We start from the raw sequence: 25,880 nt of genomic DNA on the forward strand, positions 1-25,880 counted from the left end.
AGAAAATGAGCTCCCTGCTTAATGAAGGATTTTAAGCTTACTGAAAACACTTTAATGAGGAGTTTAAAGGGAACTGTGCAATTCACTGGATCTCAAACATTTTGTTGCACGCATGGAGACGAAACAGACTTACTGCCTAAATATTGATTTTGTGGCTTTAAAGTGGAAAAATTATATCCTTTGTTCAGAAAAAAAAAAACAGAAAGAACTTGAGTTGAGACCAGGCAAAGCATTCTTGCAAAGCTTGTACTGGAAATGCAGACACCTCCCTCTCCTCTGCCCTGACAAAGAACGTGCCTTGCTCATCCCGGGCTCTGGAGAGGATTTTCTGATGCTCCACATTTGTCTGCCACAGAAAACACGTTTCTGAGGAGAAGTACATCAACATCTCTAAATGTTTTCGTGCTGAAATGGAGCCGTGCATTTAAGACACCCCAAGGAATGGCTGGACTTGAATCATGGTTTTGTTGTGGTAAATACTGGCTGCCCACACGGTCCTCGTCCTGGAAATAAGGACAGGAGTGCTCCCTCTGTGCCCTGAGCAACAGTCCTTCCCTCTGCTCATTCCACAGCTCGTATTTATGAGCTGGAGCTGAAAAAGAATTCCCTCCAGTTGTTTTGAATAGATTTCCTCTTGGACAATCCAGCAGTGCAAAGTTTTAAACAGCGAAAGTAGAAATAAACAAGGACATAAATAAAGATAACAGCAACCCATTGGATCTGAATAAAACATCGACTCACAGAATTGTTTGGGTTGAAAGAGACCTTAAAGATTATCTTGTTCCAACCCCTGCCCCGGGCAGGGACAAGCAGGAGCAGACAGGGAGTTGTGGAAATGATGCTGGCGTGGATGTTGAATATGTGAACATCTCCTGCCAGCCACACAACACTGGCTCTGGGTCTCTTTTCCCATAACAAGGCTGGTTCCCATCAGCTCTGTGCTCTTTTGCCCCAAATCCCATAAATACTCCTTACCTGAACAGCTTTTGCACATTTTTCTCCAGTTCTGCACAGGCACTAATGTTGCTGTCTGTATTATTAAGAGAGGGTCAAACCCCAAAATCTCAGAGCTGAGCTTGGTCCTGCCAAAGCCTGAGATTGTTCAGAGCTGGGTTATGGCTTAGCTGGGCTGGAGAGGGTCAGAACACGGGAATAAATTGAAATTGAAATTGGGAGCATGAAGGAGTTCATGAATTCCTTTACAGCATGGATGGATGTGGACCACAGAATGAGCATTCCCCTTCCAGAACTTTCTTCGTGGCTGTTTTGCGAACTGTGAGCTGACTTCAGACTGACACCAGTGCTGGGAAGGAGAGAACAACTGAAAAGTTTCCCTGAAATACCCAGCTAGTCAAACTCTGCAAGAATAATTTATTTGGGAAATATAAATCCTATTTTTGTAGCCTTTCCCCTAACAACTCCACTGTTACTCAATGATGTTTCACTCAGCAAGTAATGATGGACACTTGTTTTACACACACAAAACCAAAAGGCAGCACAGACCATTTACTTGAGGCTGAATATAAATATTCAGCTAACAAGTGATGCATTGAAAATGTATTTCCAGTGGATGAGGTTCTGTAACACTGGGACTTTCAGTCATTTTGAAGAGCACAAGGGTTTTTCTTAGATATGTTTTCAGCTTACTGGCTGCCAACTTTGTCATAAAACAATTTATAACAAAAGCAATTCTGTTTTATAATAGTTTTTCCTAGCTGCTATTTCAAAGGAGGAGATAAAGGGACACAGTAACCACAAAACTACCTCCTTCAATACTTTGAAAAATGAGAGACTTATCCTGTATTTCCCACCCTTGATATAGAGGTGGCTTCAGGCTCAATAAATACAAGAGGGAGGGAAATTATTTCTGAGCAATGAATCCACAGCATGGGGGCATAATGAGTAAAAGTGTGACCACCTACTGCTTAATACCTGACTTGGAAGAGATAAGAGGATCCATGTGCTTGTGCCAGGCAATGAACAAGAGAAAAAATATATAAAATACTAATATTGGTGGTCAACTGGGTCTTAAGCAGACAAAAAACTCTGTGAGGTGTGGCAGCAGTGCTATCATGTACAAATCACTGTGGTTCCTTCTCTGAGCTCTGGGGAAAGCTGTTTGATTTCACAGGTGCTGTTTTGAAAGGGGGGCAGATAGAAATGGTGAAGGAAGCGTGTCTAATGCTGCAGGTGCAGTCTGAGTAACGCTGCCCTGAGGGGGAGCCCAAAGCCCTGATTTGGGGTTTGGAGCCCCTGAGTGCATGGTGACACTGCAGGTGCAGCCAGGGGATGGAGGGAGCACAGCAGGGCTGGCATCAGCTGGCTGCTCTGCTGAGGCAGAGCTGTTCCAGATGGCAAGGGCAGAGCTCAAAATACAAATGTGAAAAGATGATAAAACTCCTTCTCCCACCCGATGAGCTGCCACAGGGCTTTGCTCACAGCTGCCCCCTCCTCAGCTTTTCCCTCTGCTTTCCTGAGCCCTCTGCTGCCTGGAGAACGGGCAGTGGCCCCACTGGGACCCCAGCAAGGACAAACCCATTTTCAGTTCACTGGGAGGTCCCACACAAACAAAGGGTTCACTGGAGGAAGCGACAGCAGCTTTTGAATTGCACAGCTCCAGAAAGCTGCACAAACACCCAGCCAGGATTTAACCTGCCCATCCAAACCCTGATCTGGCTCACCCAGCAGCAGGTGCTGACATCAACACGGATGACAGTGAGTGGGTTTTTTCCTTTTAGGATGGGACTGTTGGGAGAGGCTCTTTGAGCTTTTACTGTAGTATCACTCATTATATGGTTGAGACGATGGAAGATGGTAGCAGCTCACGTTTTGTGAACAGCAGCTAAAGATTTTTTTTGTTACATTTGGAAAACTTTCTAGCCAATAGCACATTGCCAAAGCTTCCAGACAGCTGTTCTAGCCAGTCACTAAAAGCACACCTACCCCTGCTGCACACAATGCTGGCTTGTCTGCTTTCTATAACAATACACAATACTTCATTATTAAGCTTCAAACCTTCTGCTGTCTTGTTAAGCATATTTTTCTGCAGTCTATCTTAGCCAAGCTATTGTTTTATGTCCGTGCTGTAGCTTTTTCTACCTTCAGGCTTTGCAGCTGCAGCTAGCTCTGAGTTTCTCTGCTCTTCCCGTTTCTAAGGCTTTTCCAGCTTGGTGGAAATCACCTTTCCTTCACCATTTCCCTCCAAGGAGGTGCAGCTGGGGCCCTGCAGGCTCCAGGCTAACCAAGCTGGCTGTGTTCACAGGCCCACGCGGGACAGCGAGGACGAGGAGGACGACGAGAAGAAAGGCAAAGGCTGCACCCTGCAGTACCAGCACGCCTTGGTCAGGGTCCTGACCCAGTTTGTGGCCGAGTCCCCGGAGCTGGGAGGCCACCTGACCTACCTGCTGGGCTCGGAGTGGCAGTTTGACATCACGGACCTGGTGGCTGACTTCATGAAGGTGGAGGAGCCCAAGGTGGCCAAGCTGCAGGAGGGCCGGGTGCTGGCTGGGCGTGAGCAAGGCATCACCACCGTGCAGGTACAGCCCACACAGGGCTCACAGCACCCTGCCTGAGCAGGGCTCAGGGCTGCTGTGGAAAATTCACTGATCTCGGGGGGAAAAAGTTAAAAATAAGGTGAAAAAAATGGGCGTGCTAAACAGAAAAGGAAGTTTGAATGGGTTTTCCTTGTGGCTGTTTGTCACGTCCATAAAATGCCCCTAGGTGAAGCTTTTGTAGGGATTTGTCCATCTTAGTGTGGCTGGAGCACAGGGAGATTTCCCTGGCTGGGGAAGGAGGTGACACAAGGCACACAGCCAGCTCCTTTTGGCTTCAGCGGGGCCTTATGAGCATAACTGTGGGGAAATTGTACCAAATCTCTACAGGCACTTTCATATGCTTGAACATATTTGAAAAATTAGTCCTGTTATGTTCACAAAACCTATCACAGCCGTGGACACAAAGATTATCTTCAGATGCCTTTTGGAGTGTTCATGTTCCCCACCTAACCTCTGTGCAAATTCAAAATAAAGGAGTAGAAGCACTGGGGCTCTTCTCAAGGGCTGCAAACACCTGCAATGTTCTGGTCACACTCTGGAGTCAACCCAGGGATTTTAGGGCTCAGCTCCCTCAACCTGAAATAAATGGGATACAGAGGTCAAGGGATTTCTGGCCTAAAAATGTCCCTTCTTCTCCAGTGACTCTAAAAGAGCAGGAAGCTCCAGTGCAGGAGCTGTGCTGCAGGTTTCTCATGTCGGATTAGACAAATCACCCCTCAACTATTTTGGGCTCAAAGCAGCTGTTTCTGTCACCAGGATAAGGATGAGTCTCCTTCTGAGCATGCTGGAAACAAGGTCTTGGAGCAACTGGCAGGAGGGTTTTGGCATTGAAAAATGCAGGCAGGCACCCAGTGGGATTTCCAAAGTTCTTTTGCAAGTCTCACTTTCATTTCAGTCAGGTCCTCTGTCCCTAGAAAGGCAGCAGGCCAAGTTCTCATCAGCCAGGCTTTGAGCACTCATTTATCCCCTCCCTGAGTTTCAGTGTTAATCAGGGTCTTACACTCTGTCCTGTGCTGCCCTGCATTAACAGGGAGTTTTATAGACCCCACGAAAATTACTTTTTTAAAAAAACCCAACATATCCATTTAATTTATTCTATATTATATATATTTTGTCGAGAGCAAGCTGCAATTTTGAAGTGATTTGTTGTTTTATTAAATTATTTTTTGAGATAAAGTAATTTAGCAGCAAATGAGTGTAATGTCTTGGAGGAAACATCAGCTCTGGCTTAGACATGGACGTGACAAACCCAGATTAATCTGGTGTGCTGGTTGGAGGCCAGCCTTGCTTTGAAATACCTCATTGCTGTTCCATGCAGGGTGTTTGCTCTCTCCTCCCAGGTTCTGTCCCCTCTCTCGGATTCCATCCTGGCAGAGAAGACAGTGATAGTTCTGGATGAGAGGGTGACCATCTCTGACCTGGGCGTGCAGCTGGTGTCAGGGCTGTCTGTGTCCTTCCAGAGCAGCAAAGGAAACAAGAGAGCCATCCTTGCCACCACCTCTGCCCACGACATCCTGCGCACTCCCAAGCAGGTACGCTCCAAAAGAGGCATCACGTTGATTTCAGTTCCCTCTGCTTTGGCAGAGGAATTTGCTGTCCATTTTAGGCAGCAGATACAATGAATATATGCTTTTGACAGCAGTCACTTCTCGTGGTAAAGGCTGTTCATCTCCTGACCCCTGCACAGTGACCACTGCGCTCTCCAGGGCTGCTCTGGGAAGCTCACAGACGAGTCTGGGAGTGCACAGTGCCAAACACACGTGGATGTGCCACAAAAACTCCTTTTCTGTGGGGAAATGCAGCCTAGCTGTGCAAGCAGGGCTGGGAATGCCAGTCCTTAATTGTCTCTCAAAGTCAGCTCAGCCAAAACGACCTCTGGCTGCAGGTGCAGAAGTTTCCATGACCTGCACTGCTGAAAACTGATGAGTTTGTGCTTACTTTGAACCATATAATCCGGGGAATTAAACATCTTTTAATGAGACCACAGAACAAATTCTTTATGTGGTTTTTTTACAGATTTCATAGAGCTGAGGTTCTACCTCAGTGCAGAAAGTGTAACTATATTTTTTGCACTAGCAATTCACAGTGAGAAGACAAATTGGCTTGGTCAAAACCTAAAAATGGTGTTTTTTATGAGCGTTTCTATAGTTCCCAGGAAAGACCACAATCCCTTTTGCATATTGCAAGTCCTGCATATTTGAAAGCATGACAGAAGATATAAAGTTGTTCCATGGGCTGGATGGGCTCGCTGGCCTGAACCATTCCAGCCCTGCTCATTGTCTTACATGAGGCCCTGGAACTGCAGCATTAGAGACTCCCCATTATGGGTCCTTTACAAACCTAATTGACTGTAACGTTGGAAATATTATTTTCATCATAAGGCTCTGGCATTCAAAAGAGGCTTCTCACTTCAGACTGAGAAAAAAGTCAATTGTTTTTTTCAGCACTTTTATTAAATTTACATGAGTGTTTCTTTGATGGTTCCTGAAGGTGAGTAAATGCCTCAGTGGTCTAGAGAACACAAGCCTGCAAGAAAATGAGAAGCCGAGTAGACATTTCCATTTTCTTTAAAAAAACAAAGCAAAAAGGATCCCCAAAGTTAAACTCTGTATTCTTTTTCAGACTTTAACAACAGACTGTCTGATTTGTGCTCTCTCTCTCCTACTTTTCCCCACCAGGAGGCTGTGGTGAGTGCTTGGGTTTTGTTCAGCGACGGGGCCGTGACGCCCTTGGACATCTACGACTCCAAGGACTTCTCCATGTCCATCAGCTCCCTGGATGAGATGGTGGTGTCCTCACACCAGAGCCTTCAGTCCCTGTGGCCTGTCGTGGTGGCAGAAGGGGACGGGCAGGGGCCCCTGATTAAAATTGAGATGGTGATCAGCGAGCCCTGCCAGAAGACCAAGCGCAAGAGCGTCCTGGCCGTGGGGAAAGGAAACGTCAAAGTGAAGTTTGGCCAGAAGGATTTGGACCAAAAAGGGAGCAGCAACGACATCGAAGACCTGGAGAAAGATTTTAAAAGCCATGCAAGCAATGCTATAGAGAAAGCTGCAGAACAAGAGAGGACAGCACAAGACTGGTCCAAAAACCACGAGGACGTGTCCAGTCCTGAGGACAACGCAAACAAAAGCACAACTTTCATCTCTCCCATTGATCAGGAGTCCCTGGAGGATGGCCAGCTTCAAAACAGCCCAACTGCCTTCACAGGTTTCCCTGCCCAAGTAGAAATACCAGGAGAAAGCAATCCCAGTGATCTCTCATTGACTTCCAGAGGATTGACAGACCTGGAGATCGGCATGTACGCGCTGCTCTGTGTTTTCTGCTTAGCAATCCTGGTGTTTCTGATTAACTGCGTGGCATTTGCTTGGAAGTACAGGCACAAAAGGTTTGCTGTGAGTGAGCAAGGCAACATCCCCCATTCCCATGACTGGGTCTGGCTTGGAAATGAGGTGGAGCTCCTGGAAAACCCAGTGGACATTTCGCTCCCGTCAGAGGAGTGCACTACCATGATTGACAGAGGGATGCAGTTTGAAGAAAGCAACTTTCTCCTTAATGGGAGTTCTCAGAAGACTCTTCATAATCATATCCTCAGATCTTCTGAGTACCTTTGTGAAAAAGAAGTTAAAAGTGAACCTATAAATCCTTCTGGGCCAAAGCAGAAGCGAGTAAAGTTCACTTCATATACAACAATCCTGCCAGAGGATGGAGGCCCCTACACCAACTCAATTCTATTTGACAGTGATGATAATATTAAATGGGTATGCCAAGATATGAATCTTGGTGACTCCAAGGAACTTAGGGACTATATGGAAAGACTGCAAGACAATATGTAAAACTACTTTCTTATGTTTGTAATCACCTTTATGCCTTCTGTTTATGGATGGTGGAGCAGTCAGCCCAGTCAGCAATAGGAACAAGACAGCCCAACCCTGGAGGTACTGAGATGATAACCTGATGGCAGAGAGCAGGTACAGGAGGCTGGCTGAGTTAATCCTGTTTCACCACAAACCAGGATGTGCCCCTAAAACAGCTCCCTGTAGGTGTTGGAGGTGTCACACTCGATGGCTGTTTCTGTGTACTGCCTGGTACTAGCAAAATGCTAATCCAACCACGCTCAGACTCAGAGGAGACTTCATTTGTTTGTCATCTCTCACGAGAAATGGTCAATCAGAAAAGAAAGGGATGTTTGTTTGCATTGATTTTTTCTAGTCGTCGTCCTTTGTAAAGCACAGTGGACATTTCTTGCTCACAGCCTGAGAGGAGGCTCACGGAAAAGGGATTGGAATGAATCTCATTTTATTGCCTATGTGCAATGCAGCCAAGTAGTCTTATTATTTTTTACAGATATAAAAAACCCCATGTGGTTAATTTCTTCTTATATTGTTTGTGAATTTTATTTGACATAGGGAACATTAAATATTTTCTTTGAAGGGGTTTGGGTTTTTTTTGGTTGGTACCAAAGTGTAGTACAGTAATATTTATAATAATTTGAGGTTTTTTATTCATCTGCTTCAGCCCCCAGAGATACCTCCTTCATCACTGATTATCTTCCTCCTTTCCATATGGGTCGTTGGTATTTGAAACATAGAAAGGAATTAGAACTCTTACTGGGAAAGGGTTGTGTCTTCTTACAGGGAACTGTAAATATAATAATAAACCCTGGAAAATAAAAATCAAGGAGTAGCCCCGGGTTCACTCTTGTCATTGCTAATATGAAAAAATAACCTGTTAAAAAAAACCCCAGCATGTACTTCGGAGGGAAATGCTTTGCTGAAACAATAGCTTGGCTGACAATACATGTTTTTATCTGAGTGGGAAAGTCAAACGTGGTGGTGGAATGCATCAGGTAGGAAGGAGAATTTCCTAGGAAATAAGCAAAGCTCGGAGTCACTGTTTCTGTGCTCATGAATCCATGGGTGGTGCAGTTCAGCAGGCCAGAGCAGTTCATGCTCAACAGCCCCAGAGCTTGCCTAAAACATCCCTGGCCATGAAGCCGTTAGGGAGAAAAACTTTACACCATGTTTCATTAACAAGGGAAGAGAAGACACGTTGGCACTGCAGCCACACAAGGGACTGTCCAATTTTATCAAGGAAAACATGCTGCAAGTTCAAAGCTGCCATTTCATATGCATCACATCTATGTTTTTACTGAAGGGTGACTGAGATAAGTTGAAAATTACAGTTAGGAAAAACCTGAATCTACAGAATTCTTAAAACCCCAATAAAGCACATATTCTTGTGATGGATCCTGTGCAATAACCACAAGAGCCAAACTACAACTGCCTTACATGCTGGAGTTCCCATCCTTTAGGTAGATCAAAGCAAGATTTGAATTTACATATAAACCAGAAAATTGTGGGAAATTCTGTATTTGGGTCCTAATTCACAACTGTGAACACATTTAATGTAATTGCTGCAAAATACAGGAATTTTAACATTGAGACTAGAAGTGAGGACACCAGGCTTATATAAGTGATTAGAGACTTGCTTTTGCTGGCACTGAACTGCACAGGGAGGAGATGACATCTGTTAAAATCTAATTTTGAGGAGAGAAAATAATAGAGCACAGATATGCTTCTGTTTCATAAGGGATGCAGCACTTGTGCGTCAGATGAAGTCTTGGGTTGTTTAACAAATGTTCTCTCCCCTTTCAATGATCCAGGAAATAAGGAAAGATGAATTCCTACAATGATCCTTATCACTAACAACATAAAAACCCCTTTTTGGAATTTAACTTTTCTTTCCAATGCATTATTTTGCATTTGGCCTAAACAGAGAGCAGGAAAAAAACCCCAAAACAACCAAACCTATTTACTGTTGTTTGTACGATATACTGACCCAAACTGACCACAAATTGATTGAGTCTTGGAATGAGAGGAGCCAGGCTCTGCTGGCAGGTGCAGAGGGCAGAGAGCCCAAAGAGGAAACCCCTCTGTGAGCCAGCAGGGCCGTGGCCTCAGAGAGAGCACGGAGCTGTTTCCTGATGGAAACCTTTCCTTCCACTCCCACTGAGGCTCCATTTCCTCATGGGAGCCTTTCCTTCCACTTCTGTGAGGCTCCTCATGGGAACCTTGCCTTCCAGCCCTGCTTTGGGCTCCATTTCCCCATGGAAACCTTTCCTTCCACTCCCACTGAGGCTCCTCATAGGAACCTTTTCTTCCAGCCCTGCTGAGGTTCCATTTCCTTCCAGCCTTTCCTTCCAGCCCTGCTTTGGGTTCCATTTCTCCACGGGAATTTTTCCTTCCACTTCTGTGAGGCTCCTCATGGGAACCTTTCCATCCAGCCCTGCTGAGGTTCCATTTCCCCATGGGAACCTTTCCTTCCACTTCTGTGAGGCTCCTCATGGGAACCTTTCCATCCAGCCCTGCTGAGGTTCCATTTCCTCATGGGAACCTTTCCATCCAGCCCTGCTGAGGTTCCATTTCCTCATGGAAACCTTTCCTTCCAGCCCTGCTGAGGTTCCATTTCCCCATGGGAACCTTTCCTTCCACTTCTGTGAGGTTCCTCGTGGAAACCTTTCCTTCCACTCCTTCTTTGGGCTCCATCTTCTCATGGAAATCTTTCCTTCCACTCCCACTGAGGTTCCATCTCCTCATGGAACCATTTCCTTCCAGCCCTGCTGAGGCTGCATCAGCTCTGCAGGCTCCCTGCCCGTGTCCCTGCCCGTGTCCCTGCTCCTGTCCCTGCCCGTGTCCCTGCCCGTGTCCCTGCCCGTGTCCCTGCCCGTGTCCCTGCTCCTGTCCCTGCCCGTGTCCCTGCCCGTGTCCCTGCCCGTGTCCCTGCTCCTGTCCCTGCCCGTGTCCCTGCCCGTGTCCCTGCCCATGTCCCTGCCCGTGTCCCTGCCCGTGTCCCTGCCCGTGTCCCTGCTCCTGTCCCTGCTCCTGTCCCTGCTCCTGTCCCTGCCCATGTCCCTGCCCATGTCCCTGCTCCTGTCCCTGCCCGTGTCCCTGCCCGTGTCCCTGCCCGTGTCCCTGCCCGTGTCCCCAGGGACGTGCCGGTGTCCTGGGCTGCTCCCCTGCCTCCCCCACAGGAACAGAGGTCAGTTCTCCTCTCAGCTGGAGAATGTCCCTTGGAGGATCCCGGAGCTCAGGGGCTCCCTGCTGGCACCCTGGCGTGTCCCTTGTCCCTGTCCTTGTCCCTGGTGCCCAGTCCCTGGCTGTCCATCGTGCCTGGGCACTCAGGGGGGGACCAGGGCCACCAGGGGACCCCTCTGGCCCTTCCAGCACTTCTTGGTGCTCCTGGGGTCTGGCTGAGCCCAAACCCACTGGGGGTGAGGTCCCAGCGTGGCCTGAAGGTCCTCAGGGAGGTTTGGGGTGGCTCAGTGGCTGATTTTGGGCTGGCTTTAGGGACACAGAGGTGGCTAAATGACAATTCCTGCCCATCAGGAAGGTGAACAGCTGTCACTGGGAGCCAGTTAAACAGTGGAACTGGGGACAGCTGTCCACAAAAAACCCAATCCTCAAATATTGCAATGAGGGTAAAAAAGAAAGATCTGTAGGTTCATAAATTTTCTTTTTCTTTTCCATCACGTCATCACATGAAAGCTCTTACATGGAAAATGGCAATACAACCGTGGAAAAAAAGCAATACAAAAAAAGAGAAAAGAAGTGGGAAGAGAGAACTCTCTATTTTCAGTAAAACCGGGATAACACCAATAAAGTGGAGTTATTCTGGATTTATCCTGGTTTGACCATTTATGCTACTTGTAAGATGAAAGGAAAATATATTCAACATGAATATATCTGATGCAAAATCATTCTGAGTTGATCAGTTCCTTTTGAATTATCTCAACTTTTAATTTCAAAATTATGGCATACTCTGTAAATTTAAGCAAATTCAATTTTAAATTATTTTAAACACCCCCTCCCTCCAAATTTCCCATTCACCTAAATATCTTTCAGTGATGCTGTTAAATACAATATTTTATTCATGGAATATATAATATTCCACTTTGCTGTTAACTGAGCAGCATTTACACGTTGATGAAAGAGTCTCTGCTTTTGAGAGAACAAAGCAATGCTGGCCAAGTGATCAAAAGGCACAAAATGTATGTATGTATGTAGGTATGTATGCAGGAAAGTAGAATTGTCTGAAAATAGGAGCTGCACCGTCAGATTAATTAGAGTTGTGCTTCAGTGGGTGCCTAGGGAAGCAACACCTGGAATTCCATCCCAAACCAACTCCATCTCTGACTCTGGAGGGTGCCGAGGGGGCTCTGGGGGCTCTGCTGCCCTCGGGGAGTGCTGAGAACATCCCAGGGCACCCCGTGGGCAGAGGGGCACCAGGGGCACACGGGCAGCTGCAAACCTAAAACCAGAGCTGGTGCCAGCCCCCAGCCCTGCCAGGGACAGGGACATGGACAGCAGGGACAGGGACAGCGGGGACAGGAGGGACAGGGACAGCGGGGACAGGGACAGCGGGGACAGGAGGGACAGGGACAGGAGGGACAGGGACAGCGGGGACAGGAGGGACAGGGACAGGAGGGACAGCAGGGACAGGAGGGGCAGCAGAGCCCAGGCGTGCACAGGACAGAAGAGGGAGAGCTGCAAGTTCCCATGGGGAGAACCTTTTGTTCCATTCACCCCACAGTGCCCAGCTGGGGCTCCCTGTGCCCCTTTCTCACCCCTTAGGGACCCTGCCCCACTCTTGGGGCTCCCTGTGCCCCCTCCCCACCCTTAGGGACCCTTTAGGACCCTGCCCCACTCTTGGGGCTCCCTGTGCCCCTTTTTCACCCTTTAGGGACCCTGCCCCACTCTCCCCCCACTGTTCAACACCCCCACGTTCATGTCTGGAGCTGCTGGTCCTTAACTCATCTTGGGGAATGTACAAGAAGACCTTACAGCCATAGACAGTGCAAAGAGTCCGTTTGAGAAGGGAGAAGACCCTCGTCTTGCAAGGTGGGATTAAAGCCCCAGGAAGGAAATGCAGATTTTTTCCTAGCAGATGTGCTCTTCTATGGAATCTAAATCATGTGCACTACATTGAAATACACGAGAGTGTATTGTGAAATGCATACATTAATTGCTGAATTATAACACTGGATATGTATATACATCACACCCCAGATATTTATACAATATAATAAGTCTTAGATGTATAACATAATGAATTCTGTACAAAATAAACTGTAAGTTAAGACAATGAAACAGAACTTTTATATCTGTGTAATTTGTATGCTGATTAAGTTATTCAAGCTTCAGTTTTCATCTTTTAATGTGCCCTTTAAAAAATACTTATTTTCTATAGGCAGATGTCTGAAATAAAGACTTGAGTCTTCAGAAGAGAAGCAAATGAAAGACTGAAAGAAACAGATTTTGCTGGAGAAATAAAAATAATGTTCATGTGGTTGTTTTTTTTTTTAACCCTTTGGTGTTGGTGCTGGCCAGGGTGAGCTGCTGGCCGGGCTGAGGGTGATGTGTCCCTGCCAGGGAGCAGGAGCCAGCATGTGGAGTTCTCGTGGGCCCCTTCCTCAGGGCAGCACAAACCCTGCACTGCACAGCCGGGGTTTGCTCCCTGCTCCAGCCCTGTCCTGCCTCCCCTGCAGCAGGAGGGGAGAGTGAACACCCCACAGAACACGTGCAGATTTACAGGGAAGGGCACAAACCAAACCCGGCCCCTGAGCTCTCCAGTGGGACCACCACAGGTCACAAACTCTGAATTCTCTGCAGAGAATTCTCTGACTCCAAGAGCCCCAAAATTCTCAAGTGACCACTGACCTCCTCACAGAGCTGCAGGAGAGCACCTTGCTAATGCTAAAAAAGGGAATTTGAGCCTCAGCTTTTTCTCCAGGTGTTGGAAATTCTGGCAGAGCCAGGAACCCACAGTTCCCATGCTAGCTCAGGAGCTGGGCCTCCTGCAGGCTCTGGGAATCAGCCCCAGGAGGTGCCTCCTGCATCCCCCTGCATCCTCCTGCATGTTCCTGCATCCCCCTGCCTCCTCCTGCCTCCTCCTGCATCCCCCTGCATCCCCCTGCATCCCCCTGCCTCCTCCTGCATCCCCCTGCATCCCCCTGCATCCCCCTGCATCCTCCTGCCTCCCCCTGCATCCTCCTGCATCCCCCTGCCTCCTCCTGCATCCCCCTGCCTCCTCCTGCATCCCCCTGCATCCCCCTGCCTCCTCCTGCATCCCCCTGCATCCCCCTGCATCCCCCTGCCTCCTCCTGCATCCCCCTGCATCCCCCTGCCTCCTCCTGCATCCCCCTGCAGGCCCATACCTGGGACCTGCCTGTCCCAAAGCCAAGGGCTGCCTCTGCACTAATGGGAGCAATTTAACATCACCTGCATGATTTAATGAGCGCTGTTGTAATTGCTAATGTGTTGAAATGTGGTTTTGTATGAAGTCAATTGGACAAATGGATTGACAAGTGTGATTTAGGAAGTGCCTCAGAGAAGCAGTTCTGTGCTTTGGGCACAGACTCCACTCGGTCCCCCTTGGTGTTCTGAACCCTGAAACAAGAAATGTTTTTTATAAATGACACTTTTTGTGTCCTGGCAGTCCTGTTGTCCCTGTTTGGCCATTACTGGGACACCCATCCCTTCAGCAGCATCTGAGGGCTGCCAGTGCCTTTACTCACACCCAGAGACCAAAAATCTTTCCCAGAAAAGATCAGAGAGCTTTCACAGGAAAGCAGTCTTTAGTTCTGTTTTATCCACGCACAAACACATGCACACACACACTGAACTGCCCCAAACACCTGACCAATACCTGTGGCACTGGAAATAGTTCCCTGCATTCATCTGGGAAAGAAACAGCCCAACAATTACAGCTGGGTTTTGTCTTCCAAAAAAAGGAGCCCTGAGGATGTGGCAGGCAGGAGACTGCAGAGTGGTGTTTGTCACAAATCAAACAGGCCAAATCCTGGAGGCTCTCTCAGCTGAAACTGCCACTGGCCTTGCTAGGAGCTGGACTGGGACAGGAGCAGGGGCAGACAGCCTCAGGGGTCTGGCTCCTGGAGGCTGGAAAATGAAACACAGCCCCAGCCTTGGCTGTGTTCTAGGGTCCCAGGATGAGGGAAGAGAGGAGAATCTTCATGTTTCAGAAGGCTGATTCATTATTATATTATATTATATTATATTATATTATATTATATTATATTATATTATATTATATTATATTATATTATATTATATTCTGAAAATATACTAAAAGAATAGAGAGAAAAGATCCATCAGAAGGCTGGAAAGAAAAAGCAAGGAATGAATAACAAAATCCTGTGACTGCTCACAGGCTGTGATTGGTCATCAAGTGAGAACAATCCACATGGACCAATGGAAGATGCGCCTGTTGCATTCCACAGCAGCAGACAGTTATTGTTTGCATTTCTCTCCTGAGGCTCCTCAGCTCCTCAGGAGAAAATCCTATAGAAAGGATTTTCCATAAAAATGCCATGGTGACCCCAGCCCTGCAGCTGCTGCCAGAGCTGCTGTGCCTGGGACACTGCAGGGCCAGGGAGAAGAATCAGCAGTTCTGCCCCCTCTCCATGCTGCCCGTGCAGCAGAACTCTGCATTCCTTGTCCTTCCCGTTCCAGGGATCCACTTGGGCAGTTTCTGCAGGGTTGATCACTCAGGGAATAGAATTGAGCTGTCTTGTTGAGAGAGGCAGCTGGCTTAGGAAATTAAAGCAAAGTGGGTGATGCTTTGAGACCTGTTCTGAAGCTCTCAGAGGGCATCATGCTTCCAAAACCATATGCATCAGCATCAGGATTTCTAACCCAATGCAGATGAAGGCTTGTCTCGTTCCTTCTGGTAATCTTGGGTTAGTCTGTTTTAAAAACAATGGGATCTGACGATACAAAAACCAAATAAGCAGCTTAGGATTTAGTGGAAATGAAGAATGGATATTTTTAATCCTCCAATTTAAACCTGTGGTAGGCAGAGCAGAAGACACTCTTTATACCATGGAATTCTCTGTAGGAATTTTTTTTTTTAATCAGTAGGGTTTTAAAATGAAAAGTCCTCGGCCATTTGGACAAAGACTGATGGCACTGAGTGCTCCACAGAAAACAAAACCCAGGGACACAACACACACAAACACCCCCACTCCCACGGTGTTATTTCAGTGTCCTGAAGGTCCCCGTGTGTGACACAGAACCAGCAGAACAGCCAGGCTTCAGAGGAACAAAATCAAACCCGAGCACTGCTGCTGGCCCGTGGCAGTGCCACCAAGCTCTGAGCCCAGAGCAGAGATCAGCAGAAAATGTCCCCAGGGCTGCAGCGGGGTGTGAGCAGTGCCAGCTGTGCAGAACCAGCCTGCAGCAGTGCTGGAGACATGCACTGCTGCAGTAAATGCACTGCTGCAGTAACTGCACGGCCACTGCAGGCACTGCTGCAGTAAATGCACAGCCAAGGCAGTCACTGCTGCAATCCATGCACAGAAAATTCAATCACTGCTGCAATGAATGCACAGCCAGTGCATTCACTGCTGCAGTAAATGCACGGCCAATGCAGTCACTGCTGCAATGAATGCACAGCCAGTGCATTCACTGCTGCAGTAACTGCACGGGCCAGTGCAGACACTGCTGCAATGAATGCACAGAAAATGCAGTCACTGCTGCAACAAATGCACGGCCAATGCAGTCACTGCTGCAATCCATGCACAGAAAATTCAGTCACTGCTGCAATGAATGCGCAGCCAATGCAGTCACTGCTGCAATGAATGCACAGCCAGTGCAGACACTGCTGCAATGAATGAACAGGAAATGCAGTCACTGCTGCAGTAAATGCACAGAAAATGCAGTCAGTGCTGCAATCAATGCACAGCCAATGCTGCACTCATCCTGGAGCAGTGCGGAGGGCACACACTGAGTACAAACACTCAGGGGCACACTCAGGGGCACACACACTCAGGGGCACACACACTCGGGGGCACACACTCCCTTAGCTGCAGCACCACTGCACAGAAATGCACCAAACGAACATCATCCTTTTGGAACACGCCTGTAAACGGGGCGTGGGTGCCTCTGTTTGCCCTCAGTCAGATCTGACCTGCAGGTCAGAGGTGTTCAAGCTCTTTTTGGGCTTTGAGCCATCTCTAATGCATCCTTGTAACCTCACCAGTGCTGTAAGAGCACCACACACATCACCTAAACTAGCAAAGGTTTCAGGCTTTTCGGGCTTGTGCCAGAAGGACCTGAGCACATCCCTAAAACCATTTCATTTGCTGCCCCACAGAAGCTGCTTTCCTCTGGGTCAGGCTTTGGAAAGGCCTGGGCATCCCCATCCTCAGGGCATCCCCTGATTTGGAGAGCCCATCCTCTCTGGCTGCATTCCCTCCCACGGACACCCCCAGCAGAAAGCACCTCAGAAAAGGGGAACAATTCCTGATTACATCTCCAACAGGCAGCTGCTGATGCCCTGGGCACCCTCAGGGCACCCAGCCGTGCCCAGGTGTGGCTGAGGGGCAGCAGGGCCAGCCCAGGGGGGACAAAGCTTGCCCAGCAGCACAGGAGCCCCTGTGCTGGTCCCACAGCCCCAAAAGCAGCCTGGCCTTGCCTGTCTGAGCCTCCCACCCACCCAGGAGCCAGGCAGGTGTCCTGAGGCACTTGAAACTAAGCTTCATTTCCACAAGGACGCTTGACTCGGTGTTTCAGAAAGCAAACAAGGAGCACAGCCAGGATTTTCCTGCACGTTCAGCTGTTACCTGACTGTGCTGCTGTTCTTTCACTGTGTCTGTCTTACCTTGTCATGCTCTTGGTCAGCTCGTGAGGATGGAGAGTATTTAAATGAAAATTTGAGTGATCTGAGGCAGATCATGCCAACAACCCCAAAAATGGGAGCATGCTGTTGTCAGTACAGTGGGGTTTGTGAGGGAGCTGCTTCCCCTCCTTTGGCAGGAGCTGACCCAGAGACACACCTGCCCTCTGCCTCACTTTCCACCAGTTTCAAAGATGAAAATGTTCATGTGACTTCATACAAGCCCTTGGAACCACTCAAAGTGACCATTAGTTTGGATTCACTTTGTTCTCTTTCCAGCAAAAAAAGGGCACTTGTCCATCCATCTAAATGAGAAAACACATGCTCTGTCATTTCCATTGTAGGCATAACTTAGTGAGCCATTAAATATGAGCCAGTTCACTGGACAGAGAAACTCAAATGATAAACAAACTCCCATATTAGCAAAAAATAATAAAAACCAAAAAAAATGCTCTTGGCAGCAGCTTTTTAACACCCATCTCTGAACGTGTCTGACTGGTCTCAAAGCCATGCATCTGCTTCCTCCTCATTTTTTCTCTCTGCTGGAGTGGAGAAATCTTTCTAAAGTCTGGAGAAGCTGCTTAGCACTGGAGGGACCACAGCTGGGGAGCTGCTTCCAGTGCTGGGTGCCCCAAGGTGATTCCCAGGCCTGGAGGTGATGGAGGCTGGGAGCTCAGAGCTGCTCTGCTGAGCCCCAGCAGCCCCAGCACTGTCCCTGGTATGGCAGGGGAAGGAGAGGAGGAAATGCAGCCAGGTTTTGCTCCGTGTCTTTCAGCAAAAGGACAGGAGGCAAAGGGCACTAATTGAAAGTGAGGGGAAAAATGAGGCAGTAAACACCTGACCCTGCGGACGAGCAGAGCTGGGCTTTGCTGTGTCCCTAATGAAGCAAACACTGCAGAGAGCCAAGAACGGGGAGTGACCCCAGGTCCAGAAGGGAAAACATCATTACCTGAGCCCTGGCAGCATCGGCTGCCATCCACCCTGGCAGCTGGGAGGTTTAACTCTTCACAGGGTGTTTGTGCCCTGCACGCTGGGCAGGAGCAGAGCACAAACAAGATCTGTTCCTAATCACCATCTCACAGGAAGGGGCCATGTTTGGGTCTGATGGAGACAGGAGAACCCCTGGGAGCTGAACACAGCCTGAGGCACAGCTCAGATCCCATTTTGGGCAGGCTTGGCTGCAGGCTGAGGGGTGTGGGGCAGCTGTGGGGTGAGGCTGCCAAGGCCCTGTAACCCTGCAGGTGACAGTGCACAGCACTGCCAGCTGGGTCTAAACACCTTCAAAATGGGCATTTGAACAGTGCCTGGGTCACAGGGCCCTGCACAAGCCAAGGGAGGAGTGAGGACAGCTCAGGGCTCCCAAACCCACCCGGGCTGAGAGCTTCAGCATCCACAGCTGGCTCTGAGCAGAGCCCAGCAAAGCCCAGCTTTGGGAGGCCAGAGGGGCTGGGCCTGGCTGTGCCAGCTCTGGCAAAGCTGGCAGGAGTGCTCTGTGCTGCCCAGGAGCTCAGGATGGCTCCAGCCTGCCTGCCTTAGGGGGTTTCAGGAGGGATTTTTAGGCACAGGCATTATTTTGCACATTTGCCTCCCACATCTGGCCCTCCTCTGAGGCTGGAATGTCCCCTGGATGTCCCTCTCTCCCTGGGTGTAATTTCAGGATGAATTAGAGGAGATGGAGTGCACTGGGGCTTTGGCAGTGCTGCCTCACCTGGAGCTGCCCAGTGCCAGGGGCTCAGCACCCCCTGGGTGGCTCCTGCTTTTCTGCACCCCGTTCTCAGGTGTCCCTACACCCTCCAAAAGCTCAGCAGCATTTTTGCCATCTTTTTGCACTTTTTTAGTTGAGCTAAACCCCCTTTCACTTTCCTTCTGCAGTTACTGTAAAAGGCACAGCAACTTTACTAATTTATTTGCAGAAACCATTGAAGATTCCATCTACTGTGATCAAATCCCCTTAAGTAAAATATAAACTGCTACTCCTCTGAATGTAAAGCCTAAATCAATAATGGACATGAAATCATCAAGTTTAATCTCAAACACAGTGAACCCAAGTAATCACTCTTCTTGATATAAAACTAATTCTGTTTGACAATAAAATACTACTAGTCTGTGCCATAAACCAATGGAACAAATAACTTTCTTAACCCTGACAGTTGCTGTCCAGAATCATTACATCTCCTCTCCCCAGCAATCAAGCATGTCACTGCAGGACTGCTGCAGCTCCGATCCTTCCCACAAACTGCTCACAGCACTTGGACAGAATTTCTCTCTAAGCAAAGTGTGGTGGAGTTTTGGCTTCTCTTCCTCCAGCTGACCAAAAACACACGGGTGGCACCAGGAGCACACAAACAGCACTTGGGGTGTTCCTTGGGAGATTCCTTGGGATATCCCTTGGGATATCCCTTGGGATGTTCCTTGGGGATTCCTTGCAGTGTTCCTTGGGGATTCCTTGGGATATCCCTTGGGATGTTCCTTGGGGATTCCTTGCAGTGTTCCTTGGGATGTTCCTTGGCGTATTTATTAGGATATTCCTTGGAGTGTTCCTTGGGAGATTCCTTGGGATGTTCTTTGGGGATTCCTTGGGGTATTCCTTGGGAGATTCCTTGGGGTGTTCCTTGGGATACTGCTTAGGATACTCCTTGGGGTATTTCTTGGGATGTTTCTTGGGGATTCCTTGGGGTGTTCCTTGGGATACTTCTTGGGATACTCCTTGGCATATTCCTTGGGGTAGTCCTTGGGAGATTCCTTGGGATAGTCCTTGAGATGTTCCTTGGGGTGTTCCTTGGGGCATTCCTTGGAACACTCCTTGGGATGTTCCTTGGGGCGTTCCTTGGGGCTGATAACCCATGGAGTCAGCAATCAGCTCAGGAACAAGACCACCTGCAGGTCTTCCACTGCCCTTTGGCTGCCAGCCGCCATGGTGGAACTCACGTGGAGATTGTTCCATGGACCCTCAGGATCTGGCAGCCCCTCCCGTGCCTGTAATCCCATTTCACAGCGCTTTGTGGGTAGAGCAGTGTCGGCTTCCTTTCTTCCCTCCTGGCAGAGCGTTCCCTGGGCAGATCAGCACCAGACCCTCCAGCCCAAGGCTCTGCATTTTCAGGAGCTCTGCTTGCATCCAGACATCACAGGAGGGCAGAGCTAACCCAGGGATCTGGGATTTTCCTGTCTCACAGCCCCTGCTCCTGGGGGGGGGTTATTATTATTATTTTATTCTAAAACTCTTCCAGTGCATAACTGCACACAATGAGAGCCAGGCCAGAGATCAGAGCCTGATCCATGGCAGAGCCTTCTCCACACCAGCCCCTGGAAGCCTGATTATCTCACGGCTGAAATTCTGGGCTGTGAGCAAGAGCCAGTGGCTGGGATCATCCTGTTCTTGTCAAAGCTTGGGGTTTTCCCCTCTCCTTTCAATATTTCTGAAAATTTGTACCCTCTCACAGTCCTTGATAACAGTTTGGCATCTCTGAAGCTGAGAAGTTTTAATATTCTGTGGGTTTTTCCCCCAGCACTTCTATCATTTCATGAAAAAAGGTATTTGATATGGTGGTTTTATGGTGAGAGGAGGAGCAGGAACATTTGCTATTGTGTGAGAAAAGACATTTTAAATAAGTGTTATAATTTTATAACTTTTTTTTTTTTGTAACTATAACAGGAATGAATAGCTTTGAAACAGAATGGGTTCTGCTTTCTGTGCAGGTAGGATTTTTTAATTTCATTTTTCTCTCGGGCCTTGATATTTAAATTGGGGAAGATCTTAAAAATGGAACAACACTTGCAAATGTATTCAGAGTGATGGTTTAGATGTATAATTATAAAGATTCCAAAAGATAAAGAATTCAGTATTTTAAACAACGTGCCAGATTTTAAATGACAATTATAGCTTTCTGTGGTTCAAGAATCAACATGCTGTTTCTCTTCTGTTGGAGAAATATTCCTCAGCACCACGATGGCATTCTGGCAGCAATTATTTACACTTCAGCCAGGAATAGATTGCCAGAATTACCTGTGACAAATGCTGCAGAAACCTGCCCAGCACTGAGGTCCAAAGTTGGAATCCTCTGACTGGAAAAGACATATTTTGTATTTTCCCCCCTTTCACTGGGTTATTTCTCCCCTGGGTCCGTCTGCACTTTGGATGTGTGGGACACCAGAGCACTCCCAAGGCCAGGAGAACATTTGTCCTCCCAGACAGGGGTTTAGGGAGGGGATTTCCTTCCCCTCGAGCCCAAACTGAGCTGGGAATTGTTCCCAACAACTCCTGGTTTGCACTGGGACAGAATCGAAGCTGGGACAGAGTTTGCCCCCCAGGATGGAAACTCTCCTGTGTGCTGGGGCACATCCCAGGGCTGTCCCGGACACCCCAAATGTTCTGTGCCCCTGCCCCACCCCAACCCCATTCTCCACCTGAGAACCTCTCCCCAAAAGCTCCTCCAGATCCTAAAGCCCAGCCTGAATTAGGGACACAGATCCTAAAGCCCAGCCTGAATTGGGGACACAGATCCTAAAGCCCAGCCTGAATTAGGGACACAGATCCTGAAGCCCAGCCTGAATTGGGGACACAGATCCTAAAGCCCAGCCTGAATTGGGGACACAGACCCTAAAGCCCAGCCTGAATTAGGGACACAGATCCTAAAGCCCAGCCTGAATTAGGGACACAGATCCTAAAGCCCATCCTGAACTGGGGACACAGATCCTAAAGCCCAGCCTGAACTGGGGACACAGATCCTAAAGCCCAGCCTGAATTAGGGACACAGATCCTAAAGCCCAGCCTGAATTAGGGACACAGATCCTAAAGCCCAGCCTGAACTGGGGACACAGATCCTAAAGCCCAGCCTGAGCTCCCAGAGGGCCCCAAGGACCATGGGGAGTACAAATGGTTCCTGTTTTTTCCCCCCAGGAAGCTCCAATTTGCATTTTTCCACGTCCCAACAGGACCTGTGCCCACATTTCCCCTCCGATCTCCCTGCCCTGCTGTAACCCATCACACTCTGACACACAGCAGCTCTTACCACGCCAGGAAATCGGATTATTCTTTGCTCTGATGAGTGGTGTTGATGAAAGCAATTATTCCTGGTGGGTGGGAGTGAGGAGCAGAGGGATGGGGTCTCTGTGCCCCGTCCAGAGCAGGGAAATCCCACAGCCCTGTCCTTGGCCAGGCTGGGCAGCTCCTCTGGGGTTTGTCCCCCGGCTGTCCCAGTGCCAAACACACCAAGGAAATTTGGGAAAAGTCTCCCAGGTGGTGTCTCCACACCTGGTTTGTTTCAGCAAAATGTTCCATCCAACATCATAATCACAGTGAAATTCCACTGAAAAGCACAGTAAAGGAAATGTTTTAATTAGGTTCCTTTAGCAATGAAAAAAAAAAACAAACCACAAAACACCAACCCATATGTTTGAAAGGCTTTCAGGAATTAAACTTTTGGGTTGATTTCTGTGTGTCAGCTGGAGGTTTCCTATTTTCCTTTTTCTTCACTTCAATAAAATTCTTGGTGAGGGGGATGTTTTGGAAATTTCTAATCCACATGGCTCCTTCTACTCTAGAGTGAAAATCAACGTGGGATTGTCCAAATTTCCTGCAGAGCCCAAACTCTGGGTTTCAGCTGCTGTTAATCAATTTAATTACTGAGCCAAATTCAAAGCCTGATATAACCTGCTTGCCTCTATTCCATCACCAAATGAAAGAAACCAGCAGGAAAAAGTCACTTTTCCATTCTAGACTTGGTTTTTTTTTGCTTTTCTAGGCAAAGTGTGTGACCCAGTGTGGCAGGAATTCTGACAGGAGAATTCCCTCCCCAGTCCCAGCCATGGCAGGGGGAGCTGGGCAGGTCACCCACCTTTGATTAAGTGATTCCAGCACCTGCTGAAAGCTTTGCTCAAAACAGGATAAATTTTTAATCCCTCCAAATTGCTTCTGCAGCTGCACAAGGTTTCTCTTTCTTTCCTAAAATATTGATAAGGTGGGAGCAAGATTCTGCAGGGAGAAGAGATCAGTTTAAAAAATGAACTCTCCGCCTCCTGAGCATTTTTCTGGGACTTGTTCATGGTTTATTCTTCTTTGATTATTTTAAAAATCCCTGCTGGCTGTTTTTCCTCAGGAGTCTCCTGGCTTTCCATGGGGGTGACCTGCACCTTCTTGTGGCTTTTGAAAAGCTGTGGATGAAAATTGAGGCAAAACATCTCGTGCCCCAGATCTCAAAGAAAGCTCTGCTCTCACCAAGGTAAATTTGGTGTAACAACTTCAAATTTCTCCTGAAGAGCAATTTCCCCCTCTGGTTTGCATTTTCTGCTAATCCCCTTCTTTTCCAGGGTTTTCATGGCCAGGAACATAACAAAGCACATCAGAGGATTTAACTACTGTTTTCCAGTGTTTCAGGCAAGTTTAATCTAGGTCTTTATCCTAATCAGAACCTGTGAAGGTTTTTTAAATCCTCTCCTCATAATTATTATTTACAGTTAATGCCACAGTACCCTGAGTGAAGCTGGTTGAGCATTTTCTTACAAAAAGCATTTTCAGAAACAAAAGGCTGGTTTTGATGAGTTTTAGGGGGAACTGGCTGAACCAGGGCTGGAATTTCTGGTACAGAACATGGAACAAAAGCTCACCTGATTTTCCCTTTCCTGGGGCTGTGAGCAGAACAGAAAACTGAAACCTGAGATAAAAAATGAACCTGGACATAAAAGCAGGAGTTGAGCTTTGCTCCCCACACTCTCAGATGGAAACCAGGACTCTGCTGGAATTTCTGCAGCTGAAACATTCCAAGGATTTGGATATTCCAAGGGTTCCTTGTGGGAGCCAGCTGCAGTTCCTGCCTGTGGAAGCTCCAGTGTGGGAGGAGCAGGGGTCTGTGCAAGGTGAAACTCAGGAACAGCCTGGAGACCTCTGAGCTTCAGCTTTGGTCCCTCCTGCACTCCTGGAGAGTCAGACTTCTTCTGCTGCATCACTTTGACAAACAACTTTGGCTTTTTCCCTTATAACAATTTTTTTTTTGTATTTATTTTTCTTTTCTTTTTTTCCCCTCTCTACTGGTGCAGCATTTTCAATTAATGGAATTTGAAGGGATTACAGATGGGTGAACAGGCCTGGAGAAACCAAAAATTATCTTTACCAAAATGTGTGGAGCACTCCTGTCTTTACTCTGATGTTTCCCATGAGTACCCACTTCTCCTAATAGAGCTTGCTGGGATCCTTTCAATAAAAAACCTCTGAAAAACTTTTGACTTTCTGTACAAGTGCTAAAAATGTTTAATGGCCTCTTGGAATCATCAGATCATCCTCAAAGCTCAACCCTTCCCAGATTCTTCATTTTCACCCATTCCAATGGTTTTTATATTTCCACAGAACAGAACTGGGATTGCAATTGTACTTCTTATTTATATTTATAGATTGAGGCAGCCAGCAACACTCTGTGTTGCTGAAACTGAATTTCAGTTCTTGTTTAAGAAACACAGAGAAGCAGCAAGCACAGATCCATCAGAGATTTTTCCATCAGAGCCAGATTTCCAATGGAAATTTCAGTTTCAAGCAACATTTTTGCAGAAAATGCTGTTTTCTCACTGAAAAACTGAGCCACCAAAATGAAGTATATGTTAATTCTGAAATACTGCAATTATGCCTTTGAGAACTCTGGTTTATTTGCTTTTTTTCTTGCTCTCCTCCATGGCTGGAGCTCTCCCAGCCCAAATCTTTCCAGGACATTTGGCAAACACAATTTATTTCCCAGGCTCTGGTCGTGAGCAGGGATCCTCGTGGGAGGCACAGCCTGACCCTGAACCAACCCTGCAGGCGGCGGCAAACTGAGACAGGATGGCCATGAAACACAGACATTTATCTATAAAACACAATTAAAATCTAAATAACGGGGACAAATACCTGATTCCAGCTTTTGACTGAAAATTCCATGCTTGCAAAGGAAGGGAAATTCCTCTTTCCCCTGCACCCAGGTGAAGATCCCATTTACAATAATCCAGGAGAATTCCTCACTCCTGTGCCCACCCTGCTCCCACCTCACAACTACTCCTATTTAAGTGCTAAGAAAACAATTTGAAAATCAGGAAATCCCCTGGGGGCTCATTAATTGCTGACAGGCAGCTGGAGAAGGGCACAGCAATGGCCAAACCCCACCGTGGGACCAGCCCTGCCCCAGGGATCAGCCAGGACTGATGGTGCAGCCAGAGAGAGCTGGTGATGGAAAATATCCACGGTGAGACAAGGTCCAACAGCACCCAGCCCCTCCTGGTGATTCTGCTGGGATTGCCTGAGCGCCTCTGAACATGGCTGGGGAGCTTGGGGTAATAAAAATAACAAAACTTGGTTGTTTTGGTTGGGTGGGGTGGGAAGGGAAGAAGAAAGGGAAGGAAGAGGGAAAGGAAAAAGGAAGAGGGAAAGGAAAAAGGAAAGGGGAGGAAAGGAAAGGGGAAAGGAAAAAGGAAGGGGGAAACGAGAAAGGAAAGGGGAAAGGAAAAAGGAAAGGGGAGGAAAGGAAAAAGGAAAGGAAAGGGGAAAGGAGAGGAAGGGAAAGGAGGATTGTACAACCAGAGGAAGAACAAGATTGTACAACCAGAACCCATGGCAGCTCCATCACTCAGCTGTAGCTGCTAGGTAACCACGATTTGGAATTTGCTGGTTCCCTTCCC

The 25,880-nt window shown here is 47.9% G+C and overlaps 1 protein-coding gene and 3 long non-coding RNA genes across 4 annotated transcripts in view; 2 read left to right on the forward strand and 2 right to left on the reverse strand.

The window, feature by feature from the left end:
* TMEM132B (transmembrane protein 132B) overlaps window positions 1–8,237 on the forward strand; it is a 212,723-nt gene extending 204,486 nt beyond the window's left edge. The window contains exons 7-9 of the mRNA XM_064392024.1: window positions 3,263–3,536; window positions 4,895–5,086; window positions 6,233–8,237. Of these exons, the coding sequence (XP_064248094.1) occupies window positions 3,263–3,536; window positions 4,895–5,086; window positions 6,233–7,387 (1,621 nt within the window). The 3' untranslated portion in view covers window positions 7,388–8,237. The remainder of the gene's footprint in view (window positions 1–3,262; window positions 3,537–4,894; window positions 5,087–6,232) is intronic.
* A 1,553-nt stretch (window positions 8,238–9,790) lies between these two features.
* On the reverse strand, window positions 9,791–10,146 carry LOC135282359 (uncharacterized). The gene is made up of 3 exons (XR_010348568.1): window positions 10,034–10,146; window positions 9,905–9,947; window positions 9,791–9,868 (listed from the first exon to the last, which is right to left on the reverse strand). It is a non-coding gene; the product is annotated as an uncharacterized LOC135282359 (long non-coding RNA).
* An 8,632-nt stretch (window positions 10,147–18,778) lies between these two features.
* On the reverse strand, window positions 18,779–25,568 carry LOC135282746 (uncharacterized). The gene is made up of 3 exons (XR_010348790.1): window positions 25,117–25,568; window positions 23,081–24,326; window positions 18,779–22,552 (listed from the first exon to the last, which is right to left on the reverse strand). It is a non-coding gene; the product is annotated as an uncharacterized LOC135282746 (long non-coding RNA).
* LOC135282745 (uncharacterized) lies at window positions 22,912–23,734 on the forward strand. Its single transcript, XR_010348788.1, has 4 exons — window positions 22,912–23,203; window positions 23,342–23,464; window positions 23,553–23,619; window positions 23,700–23,734. It is a non-coding gene; the product is annotated as an uncharacterized LOC135282745 (long non-coding RNA).
* Window positions 25,569–25,880: the final 312 nt, after the last annotated feature.

The sequence above is a fragment of the Passer domesticus genome, chromosome 17 (genome assembly GCF_036417665.1).
Source record: "Passer domesticus isolate bPasDom1 chromosome 17, bPasDom1.hap1, whole genome shotgun sequence".
NCBI lineage: Eukaryota > Metazoa > Chordata > Aves > Passeriformes > Passeridae > Passer > Passer domesticus.